The 11,614-nt window shown below is 52.8% G+C and overlaps 2 protein-coding genes across 2 annotated transcripts; one reads left to right on the top strand and one right to left on the bottom strand.

Moving 5' to 3' along the window:
- Positions 1-25: 25 nt before the first annotated feature.
- On the top strand, positions 26-961 carry SMAC4_00574 (uncharacterized protein; the record flags this gene model as incomplete). Its single annotated transcript, XM_003351979.1, has 1 exon — positions 26-961. The coding sequence occupies one exon, from the start codon at positions 26-28 to the stop codon at positions 959-961; it is 936 nt and encodes a 311-aa protein (XP_003352027.1).
- A 2,403-nt stretch (positions 962-3,364) lies between these two features.
- Positions 3,365-11,473, bottom strand: SMAC4_00573 (uncharacterized protein). Its single transcript, XM_066089452.1, has 6 exons — positions 9,026-11,473; positions 7,768-8,940; positions 7,624-7,686; positions 6,918-7,543; positions 6,238-6,310; positions 3,365-6,133 (listed from the first exon to the last, which is right to left on the bottom strand). Exons 1-6 carry the CDS (start codon positions 9,666-9,668, stop codon positions 3,540-3,542), a joined length of 5,172 nt encoding a protein of 1,723 aa, XP_065945899.1. The 5' UTR covers positions 9,669-11,473; the 3' UTR covers positions 3,365-3,539.
- Between the last annotated feature and the right edge of the window lie 141 nt (positions 11,474-11,614).

Below are 11,614 nucleotides of genomic sequence, written 5' to 3'. Positions count from 1 at the left end.
GGAGGTCGTTAAGCACGCCAGAAAGATGGCAAGAGCATGGAGGCAGAGGAGAACACCGATGAGAAGACGAGAGCTGGAGGAAGCGAGACGCAAGCAAGTCGATGCCATCCAATTTATGCAGGCGAAACGGTGGCGCACCCTCACGGAGGACGCGTCGAGAGACCTGAGGAAGCTCTGGACGCTAGAGCGGTGGGGTAGGACACAGAGCCATCTGCCGTCCGACCCCCCAAAGATCCCGGCGCTACATCGAGAAGGCAACGTAAAGGAGGAACGGAGTCATGAAGGCAAAGCGGAGATCTTAGCGGAAAGATTTTTCCCGGTGGTAGAGGTGCCAACAAACCATCTACCGGACTGGAGAGAGGGAAGAGAGGTCGAACTGCCAATGAGTTGTAGGGTTAGTACGGACGACGTAGTGAAGGCACTACGCCGTATGGGCCCCAACAAGGCCCCGGGAAGCGATTGGCTCTCCAACAAGCTGCTCAAGGCGTGCGGGAGGCGGCTGGCGGAAGCGCTAGCTGTGATTGCTACCGGGAGCTTTACCCTCGGCTCGTTCCCAGCACGGTGGCGGCATGCGAAAGTAGTGGTTCTGAAGAAGCCAGGAAAGACGGCAGCACAGCAGAAGATGGTAGGAGCATGGCGCCCCATAGCGCTCTTGAGTTGCGTGGGGAAGATTTTGGAGACAATTGTTGCGGACCGACTCGCCCTCGTGGCGGAGGAGCATGGGCTCCTGCCCGAGGGACAGATGGGGAATAGGAAAGGGAGATCGATAGAGTTTGCAATCAGGGTAGTGACGGAGACGGTGCACACAGCGTGGGAGCTAGGGGCGGTAGCTTCACTACTCTTCCTAGATCTCAAGGGGGCATTCGATCGGGTTAACCATAGGTGGCTCCTCCACACCTTGTGGGAAAAGGGGCTGCCCCAATGGCTTCTCCAATGGGTCGAGAGCTTCCTGACCGACTGAAGAGGGAGTCTCTTCTTCGACGGAAAGTCATCGCGGGAGTTTCAGGTGCCCACAGGGGTGCCGCAGGGCTCCCCCCTCTCACCAATCCTCTTCTTGATCTTCATTGCCACAGTATATGAGGCACTGAAGGGACTGAAGGGCATAGTAACGGTTGGGTTCGCAGATGATACTAAAATCTTGGCCTTTCAAGGTCGACGAGGGAGAACTGCGAGAAGCTGAACGAAGCATGGCGGATCTGCCACAGATGGGCGGAGGAGAGAGGAATGGAGTTTGAGGCTAGCAAGTCCGAGCTCATTCACTTCACCAAAACCCGACAGCCACGGACCGAGACCGTCGACTTGGGGGGGCACCAGCTGACTCCCACAGAGTCGGCGCGGTTTCTAGGGGTGTGGCTGGACCGCAAACTGAACTACCGAGAACACCTTCAGGCGGTAAAGAAGAAAATGTCAACACAGATCTTCGCTCTCACACGCATCGCGGCGAAAACGTGGGGTTGTAGCCTCGTCCGAGCAAGGGAAGTGTACACAAAGGCAATTCGTGCGGCAGTAGCCTATGGAGCGTCAGCGTACCACACGCCATCAGAGCCGCTTGGGGAACCACGCGGTCTCACGAAGGCGCTTGCAATGACCCAGACCAACAGCTTGAAGGTTGTCTCTGGCGCTTACAAGGCCGCGTCTACGTTTAGTGTGGAGACGGAGACCTTTTGCCCACCGCTTGACCTCTACCTCAACAAGAGGGTTAGAGCGTTCGAGGAGCGACTCGCCCGCTCACCAGCGGCGGCCTTCGTTAAAGGGACGCCAGCTTGGGTGGCGGCAGACTTACGGGGTAGAAGGGGAGGTAGACAACTACAGCTGCCTGTGACGAACCGTTACAAGCACAGGAGTATTATCGCTGGGATAGAACAATAGAGTAACGGAGTAGTAGCCAAAAGGTACTGGTAAGTTGTGATAGCTATTGCTTGCTGGAGATCCGGTAACAAGAGGCCTGGGAAGGCCTTCTTTTATACCGGCCTTCCTGGACCCGACATACCGGACCCGTGGACCCGAGCCTTTCGGGTCCAATCTGATTGGTCCGTCTATCTAGCTAGCTTACATAACTCTGGTTGGATCGTAACACTGCCCCCGGTCAGCGGCCGAGCGAAGGCTGAGTGGGCTGAGCGATGGGCCCCTAGAGAAGACATCCCGATACCGCAGGGGGAGGTGAAAGAGCCCACGTCGGATGAAAAGAAACGGTGGTTGGAAGTGGCAACTCGGAGAGAGTGGATAGCGAGGTGGCACGTTAGGGTGGCCGAGGCGATGAGCAAAAGGAAGAAGCTGAGTGCCACAGAGGCGCGTGCGTGGTTCGATGAAACCACGCTGCAGTACCACACATGGCCCAGTACGGATGAGAAGTCATCTCCGCACTACCTCTCGAAGACTATGAGCTCACTCCTGGTGCAAATCAGAACGGGCAAAATAGGCTTACTGTCACGGCGGTGGCAGACCATTACACTAACCAGACCATGTCCTTGCAAAAGGATACAAGTAACCAAAGCTGGCAGTTCGGTCGCTCAAGTGGTCTTATATAGTTGCGACGGATGACCAGGCCGTCACACTTACGGGCGTTCCTCTTCCAGAGGAGAGTGCCGGAAGGTGACAACCCCGTACTGCCGGTGCGGGTTAGCGAAGGAGACGTTCGAACATATTGTCTTGGAATGTAGGGAAACGGAAGACGTATGGTTATGGGGAGACCCAATGTGGCCGACAAACATTGAACAACTCCATGACGAACTCGAGACCGTAGTAGGGGCGGAACGAATCCTCCGCTGGGCCTTGCGACTAGGACGACTGCAGGAGTACAAACTGGCGGTGAAGATCGAACAAGCGAAGGAAGCAGGAGAGCTACTGGGGAGTTCAGATTGATCTTTGATTCTAGAGAGCGGGAGTACGGTCGGGTGACCACGCAGCGGAATCAAAGATCGGGCCTCGGGAATGACGGTGAGGTCATACCGAGAGGAAGATAAACATCGAAGGCACGGCGTCGACACGGCGTCGTCGCAACAAGAGAAGCGGAGGGTTTTCATCCGGCTACGGTACGGTTTTTCCCATCGACTAAGAACGGAAGCAGCACCGCATACCGACTGGGTAGACTATGTAAATAGTTAGCGTGTACAAGACCAATAATAATAATACATTACCACTTCACTCTATCGCCATCACCACCTCAGTGCATTACCATTCACCTAGACGACCCCGAATCATTTCCGATCCCTTTTTAATTGCCTTCAAAACTTTAGTGAAATCGTTCCCTTAAGTGATGATGCCCTGAGGTGGTGATGCGCCGAGGTACCCTTGGTGATGCGCTGAGTTGGTGACATTGGAAAACTTCCAAGTTTGACGAACAGAAATTTACATCCGATAACGACCCACTTTACTACCAGGTGTCAGAGGGTGCGTAAAGTCAAAATAGGGTGCATGAGGATATTAGGTATGGTGCGGTGAGTCAAGCTCTTACCAAAATAGCTTCGAACCGCTCCGATTGAATGACCTCTTTCAATTCAACAAACCCGACAACAGAAATCCAAACACCATCCGAGAGTTCACCTATTCAACAGTCCCCATAGAATCGCTACCAGCCCTATCATCGCCCATCCCAATTTTGCCGTATCTATCTTGGGAACTTCCTTCGCCTCCGCCACCGCCGTCACCCCCATCACCTCTTCGGTCTGTTCTTCATTTTCTTTTTCCTCTGCTTTTTCCTTTTCTCCTCCTCCACCATCGCCGCTGCTGCCACCAACCACAATCCTCCTCACCATCCTCCTTTCTCCCTCCCTATTGACTCCCGAAGCCGCATACCTAACCGGATCTCCCATCCTGCACAACTGCCCCGTCTCCGGATGCTTAATGATACTTCCTCCCACCGGCATGAACAAGGCAGTTTTGCCTATGAGACTATATCTCGGAATCTTTCTGCCCTCTGTATGCTCCTGAACTGTCTCGTTTCCTTCCTCTTGTTCAAGAATCCATCCCCGGTACATATAACTGACCTGCATCTCCCTCAACTGACTCAATGCTAATGGGCAGGCGATGGTATACTTGGCTCGCTGGGTAGCAGGAGGCGCAAACACGACTAAGCCGTGAGGAATCGCGTCGCTTACTTGCAACTTATATGTCTCATTTACCTGGCCTCGGCGGTAATGCGCCGCTCCACCACAGACGGTACGGACGATTCCTTCCGCGACGGCAAGGAAGGCGGTGACGCCTTTGAAGGTAAGGTCGGGGTCTCGGGAATGGACGGTGGTGAGATGTCCTTCAACTGCTCGCTGGTTCGCAATATCATCGTCGTCGTCGTTAACAACAGACTTCAAAGACGCTCTGGCACCTGATAGCGCGCGAAAGCCAACTGCCAGAAAAGATGTGCAAGCCGGATGAGTCAGAAGCTTTGCGTACTTTGACCCTGGTCTAGGAAACGCTTGAGAAAGGCAGAGGCGTGTCCAGGTGAAGGAGGAAGGATCGCTCAGTTCTAGAAGAATGGCGATGGCCTCAGTGAGGTGACGGGTGTAGAGCGGGGTGATGGTGTCGATGTCTTCCCATCCGCCCGGTTCTGCTTTTCCCCCTTCCGCCTCTGCTGCTAATGACGAAGGTCCCTTGTCCCTATGTTCTCTATACCAACTAATGGCCCCTTTAGCAGCCGCCAAGCTGGTATGGTGAGGACTCTGCAACCCGGACGAGGTATCGAGAATGATAGCGTCCATCGCAAGTCCGTCCGGAGAAAGAGATGGGTTTCCGTCCAAAGCAGGATAGATAGGACTCGAGCCGAGATGGACGTAGTCATCCACCTCAGGTACGCATGCCCACCCTGTTTCTCTGGGGTCTTTATTCGCGACTTGACCGTGCTGGTGACCATCGGCGAGAGCTGTGCCAACGGCTGCTAGCACAGTGACATCTCCTGACGCCAGTGAGACGATGGTCGCTATCCATGCCCTTTCTGCCTCTGAAAGAGGGTCATTATGCTTGATAAACAAGCGAGTCCGAGACGCATTCAACCAAACAGAAAGTTTGTCCCTCTCAAAACCCGCAGCGAGACTCTGGATGACGGAGAAGGAGCTGATTTGCGGTAGCAACTTTCCTTCGGGGTCGCCCATCTGGTGCTGATTATTCGCCATCCCAAATGCCCTCCTCTTGATGAACCCCTCCGGGTCCTCCTCATATGTTTCCGGAACCCGACCACCCCAATAATAAGCCTCCTTCTCCTTCTCTTCCTCACCACCCCCCACTTCCCTCCGATATCTCTCCCTCTTCCTTGCCGTATCCGCATTCTCCCCCGAAAACCACTTACTCGCAACAGAGTTCATCAACTGCAAAAACCGATTATCAAACCTCACGATCTCCACCGCCTTCACCTCCCCCGGCTGCGCCCCCGGGTCGGTAGTAACAGGCGTCAGAAACACAATGTTCCTCGCCATCCAATACTCATGCGCGCACCAAGCTCTTATGAACCACCTCGCAGCGAAGATCCGTTCCACAGCCGTCCACAGTCTCACTTGTTCCTTCTCCTCCCACTCCGGCCCCTCCGGCTTCTCCTTCCTCTCCACGCATCCAGCAAACTTCATGATAATCGCCGCATCAGCAGGACTAAGTCTCACATCTTCCAGACAAACAACCACCACGCGAGCACTGTAGTAAAGCGCGTCCATGGCGCCTATAGCGACAATCTTTTCGGCCTCGTTGTTCTGGTCAATACACCACTGGTCTAACCACACCGGCTCCTCTGGACTGAGCCGCTCAGCAAGGAAAGCTTCGAACATTGCCGGCGCAAGCGGGTTATCGGGGATAGAGGCGTTGCCATGTTGCAGACCGAGAGAAAGGGTCCAGGCACCGGGGTAGTGCCAGCAGTAGCTCAACGCGACGAACGAGTTTACCGGCTTCGATGCTTTGCTTTGCGGTTTTTCCTTGATTAGCCTTATTGGGTTCGGTTTGGCGCTGCTTCGTCTTGATGTTGTGTCCGGGTCATTGACGAGGACTTTAAAGAGGAACTTGTCGAGTGCTTCGTCTAGAAAACTTAGTTGGTCTGCTGTCCATGGATCGAGTTGCTTGATTCGATTGAGAAGGTCTTGGCCGGAGTGTTTGGGTTCGAAGTCGAAACTTCGGGAGAGCAGCCGACTTGAGGTGTCTGATGAGAGCTCGAACAAGGCTAGGGGTTGTTGAGGTGGTCCAATTGGGTATTTGTGAAGCGAGCATGTGAACTCATGAACTTGCTTGTTTTCAGTTTTCGTGGCCATCTTTGAAGAATTTGACATTGATGGCGGCGGGCTTCAAAACAAATGGGTTGCGGGAATTGCTTCAGGTGAGGTTGTACGTATGCCTCGTTCTACAAAGTTAGCACGGTAAGGACTGAGCATGACATAGAAGCGTACCACAAAGTATGAATGAGCAACAAGTGATGTAGTGGCTGAAATGGTGATGCCCTCATCAACGAGCTTCAATTGTGTGGTTGCCTGATCCCGCAGGTCAAAGTTGGTGAAAGCGGCAGTGTCAGACCAGATTGACAATTAGTGGGTAATGCCCCCTCTTTATTCTTGTCCAGTGTTACCGTAAGTCCGAACACAATATCTTGGCGCCTAACGGGCCAGTCAGTGACTATTGATCCTTCGTGCGCTTATGATGACGGCGACAACTTCCAAGCCACAATAAGGTAACGCAGATGCACAAACAGATACCAACAGGGCCGTATATTAGTTTCAAATTGGTCAAGTCAAATATTTATCTGCATGGCAAATAAAAGAATAAATCCTCAAATCGAAGAAAGAAAAATGAAGGATAAAGACACTTATCATAACCAAAACAGGCATAAGCCACCAAGGAAGCCATCGCAACACATGAACACGGGGTATTAGGAATCCTAGCATCCACCGCCTTCATATCACAAAGATCAGTATTTTCATCAGCTTCAAACATATTATTGAAGATTGACTTACCACCGCCACCGCAACCACCACCACCACCTCCTCCTCCTCCTCCTCCTCCTCCACCACCACATCCACCACCCCCTCCGCAACCGCCGCATCCCTAAGCAAAGAAGAGGCGTCAGCATTGGTATCTAGTGATGAAAAGCCAGACCTGCTTGTTGAACCGGCCTTCGCGCGTGTGAAATAACTTACCCCTCCACATCCCCCAGCACCACCACAGCCACCCGCAGCAACACCTCCTCCGCAAGTTCCCGCAGCACAAGCTCCATTGGCTCCGGTCCCACAGCCGGCAATGTATCCCGCACTCCACCCGTAGTACATGCCCGGCGCGAACCAGATAGGATACATGTACGGTCCAGCCATGTAATACGGATATCCCCAGTAGTCGTAGTACGTCTGATCGCGGGGCGGGATCGTTCTGCCCTTCTTCTCTGCACGCTTCTTGGCTTTGGCGTAGGCGGCGTCCAGTCTCTTCTGGTTAAGAGCGGCGAATTGCATGCGCACGAGGTTCTGGGTGGTTAGGTCCTTCTGGGAAGGATCAACATGGAGCATCACGGCGTTGTGCGAGGAGATATGGGCGGATTTGTCGGGTGGGCAGAGCTGGGCTTGCCCGGAGGTGTGAAAGGATTCGGCGACTAGTACATTAGGGGAAGTGGTCAGTGAGGTTTCGAACTGGGTTTGGGTGGCCGGATCGTAAACGCATGGGGATACATACTTTTCTCTGACTTGGAAACACCCAGCACTTTACCGAGAGAGTTCACGTGTGAGGTCCGAATAGCTATAAGACGGGCGTTGTGGTTAGCATCGAGAAATGGGGAGCTCGAAGGAGTTCGGTCAATTGATGCCGGTTCCCACTTACACTCGCAGTACCAGCAGGTGCACTCGCTGTACACCTCATTATATGTATCCTGATACTCCTTGCTGGTCCACTCGAATTGCTCGCTCAATCTGCCCTCCTCAACCTTGTCATCATGGTCGATGAACTTGTCGGTTTTGCCAGTACTGTATTCGTAGTACTTGCTTGGGCTCAACTGGTGCGTGTGCCAAGCGAGATCGATATCCAGCGTAGGGACAGCCATTTTGGTTGGATTCTTCTGCATGATGATGAAGAAACGGACATATTTGAGCAGAAGGCGTTTCATAGTGTCCGTTGCCGAAGGGCTGTGCAGCCAGTCGATCTTATACATCTTTTCGATGAAGATGCCTTGACGTACAACGGCTCCAGCAAGGTCGAGGGCAAAGGGGCTGAAGTTCTCCCAATAATGGGCCATCATTTTGCGTATGGCGAGCTTACTGGAACGGCCAACCCTGTATGCCGCGCCCCTGTGGCTCAGGTACTTGTTGATCTCCCTCAGCCAGGCGCTGTTCCCAAGAATTGCTTCGATTTCGACACGGATGTCTTGCATAGTAGGGTCAGGCTTGGAGGTCATGAGCGTGGTCACCTTTGTGCGAATAGAGTTGCATCCACTTTTGAGAAGACGGTTGGGAAAGGTGCGAGGGTAGATGGACCTCTCAGGCTCGGGCGGCACTGTCGCAGGTCTCCCTGTCGTGGTTTCCAGTATGGTGCCTGGGATCGGCCGGTTTGCAGGCCCAAGTAGAGCCTCGACGTCTTTGACAAACTTGAAAGCACAAAGCGCTTCCTTACAGATGACGAAACCACATTTCTCGCACAAATGCTTGAGGTTGCCGTCACCAAAGCCAGTACCAGTCAGGTCCAGGGGCTCGATTTCATCATAAAAGTCTTCAGGCCGAGAGCATGTTGTCCAGGGAATTAACAAAGGATTGTTGCATTTGGGGCATTGCATGTGTTTGACGAGTGGGTCGGCTTGGTTGTCCCAATAGCGGCCGGTTTTGCTCGTCCATTGGGCTTTGCACTGATCCGATACGTTGTAGCTAAAGTCCGAGTCGATAGCCGCGTTGATCAAGTGCCACGGGAGTCCTCTGTTCCAGAAGCCTCTCAAGCCAGCTAGCATGGCATCTTCGAGGAAGGCACGGGGGTTGAGCATATGGGTATGCCAGACCATCAGAACATCTGTGCAGAATCAGCGTGTTAGCAGGAGGTAGGAGGCAGGAATCACTAATCCTAACAAATCTTCGTAGGAGGGCCTGAGACGTACCAAGAGGAGGTAACTTGTCCTCACTCCAGTCAAAGGTAGCGCTGTCATCCGTGGGAAATGCTTCGTATCCATAGGATGTGTCTTCCTCCATGTCCTCTTCCGTCAATGGCTGGCCAGGCAGCGACTTCCACCACGCCTCGTATCTCTGGGTGGCTCTGGCAAGGAACAAGGCCCATCGCTTCTCGCGGATCTTGCTCAGATTCTCGAGTGTCTTCATGGCGGTCTTTTCCTCATCTTCCGTTGGGCCATCACCAAAGGGTTTCTTGGAGTCAGAAGGAGTCTTCTTGGAATCGGCATATGCGTGTTCGAGTTGGTCGAGGGGTCCGGCAAGAGCGTCCCACAGTCCCCAGAGTCCATCTGTATAGCCGACCTCTTCCTTTATCGACTGGATGGCGAACAGTAGCTTCAGGTGGGCAAGACATGTCTCGACAGTTGGGTCGGAAGCCGCGTTGGAAAGGCTCAGTTGGTCAAAGGCAGCTGTCAAGTCCGCCGTAGCTGACTCGTCGACGGTGGTGTAGGCCGGGGGCGGTGCGAGCTTGCCATCGATTTCCTGTCCATCTTTCTCGTTGCTGGTTGCAATGCTTGCCGTCGCCGATGAGGTTGAGCGGCCCAATCTTCCGAAGATGGATGATCGTCGAGACATGTTGGACTCGGACCTGTTTGTTGAAAAGGAATGGTACAGTAGAATCCCGCAAGCACACAACAAAGTCTTGTTTGATCTAATCACTCAGGTCAATGATCGATTAGCTTTCATTGATATTGGGGAAGAGTATCATCAGCATGGCAAGGTAAATATCGCGTCCATCGTAGGTGGGAAGGAAGCATCTTTATAATGGTTAGCCAAATCGAAGTCGAGCTTGAAACTGACAATGAATGTTACCGCACATAGTCATGTTAATGAAGAGCGGGAGTGACCTAAAGGTAGGTACCCTACCTACCCTTTGTTTGGACCCCTCTACTCCCTCTGTACAGTGTGGGTCACAGCGGAAAAGTGGAGTCTTTGGTAAGCCTCAACCAATCGGATCTATCATTGACAGGTGCTTTGGAAGGTACCGAGAGAGGTACCTACTGACCTTCTGTGTTTCTAGGGCAGGGCAGCTCATTGTACCGACCACTAACAGACTCGCGTCCTATCAAGATATCCGAACGAACACTTCGAGGCACTGCATGGACGGTGTAACGGCTCCTATGGAAAGCTTATTTCATCACCGCCGCGAGATCTAATATCTCGGTTGTCCAAATTCGACACCGAACGTAAGCCTCGGTGGCGTTTAGGGACAGGGGCGTCTCTCTCCTCCTCTTAAAAGTCAAGATCGTCCAAGTGGCTTGTGGCTTGATATGCGTTGCCCATTCACTGGAAACTGTTAGCGAACAGGCAGCAACCGAACGCCCAGCTTGCGGGTGAGGTGGGGTCACACGGCGATCACGCGAGTTAAGCTCAGCCCCAAAAGACAACCTCGACCTCATGCTTCACCCGCTCCCGCAATTGATCATGCAAGGTTCTCGAGAAGCCCAACGAGCATTTTTCTAGAAGGCGGAAACACAAGCATTGGAAGGCTTCGCGAACTTTGCCTAAGAGGAGACTGGACTGCTGGTGGTGGCCGAAGGCTCGGTGCCCCATCCGGCTTGGCTGCAACCTTGAGCCTATGACATCAGGTCAGTATCCGACGGTCCTGGGATTTTATCAGAAGCAATTCAGATTGTTGACATCAATGTCCGTTTGAGTGGCACTGTCAGCCATCGTCAGGGGCAACTCAGCGGTCGATCAAACATCTGTGGCAACCTAGGGAACTCTTCTGACAAGACGGAATGAACATAAGCGTCATTCCCTTCACACGTTGCGGAGCTTAAGACTGACAAGGACATCAGGATCACAAAAATCGTTTTGACGATGAAACAAAGTTGCAGAATTGCTGATTGAAAACATGTCGACTATCGCCGACAGAAAGGCAGTCGAGAAACACCAAAGCTGGGGGCCATGACCCGACTATCTCAACTCGGATGTGGCATTCCGAACAAGAACTCTCTTCCACAATGTCTTGTTTTCTTCAATCTCGCTGATTAATCATCATCGCCAAACCGTTTCTTGGTGTATCATGAACTGATTTCGACCTGCGGCTACTATTATGTCAAGTGACGGTGGTTCTGTGTCTCGGATTAGGACAACAGCCATGTATGATCAAGCGAGCTGGCTCCCTGGGGCCTGACCAAACTTACCCACAACTAGGTATAGGCACACCCATCAACATCTGTTTCAGGATCTTATTGCTAAATGAAGGATGCTGTTCACCAGCCATTGATGGATTTCAGCACTGGGAATTATCTCTCAATGACTGTGCAAATGGGCTGTGGCACGCCCTTCGTCCTCGGCCACTCCAGTACAATAGTCAAATGACCAGAACCGCGTAGGCGGCGTTTCAAAGGCAAAGGGGGTTATGCCTCTTCAGATAACACCTGGTTTCGTCTAATGTTTTGCGCAAAGTCTTGCCTGCATCACGGCATCAGCATGCCTGGCCTGAGCTAGTGTTCCACATCGCGCAGGCAACTATCTGCTCAGGGACCTTGATCCACCAACCTACCTGTTCTATT

Source organism: Sordaria macrospora, chromosome 1 (genome assembly GCF_033870435.1).
Source record: "Sordaria macrospora chromosome 1, complete sequence".
Lineage (NCBI taxonomy): Eukaryota > Fungi > Ascomycota > Sordariomycetes > Sordariales > Sordariaceae > Sordaria > Sordaria macrospora.
This window is presented reverse-complemented; position numbering and strand designations above follow the sequence as displayed.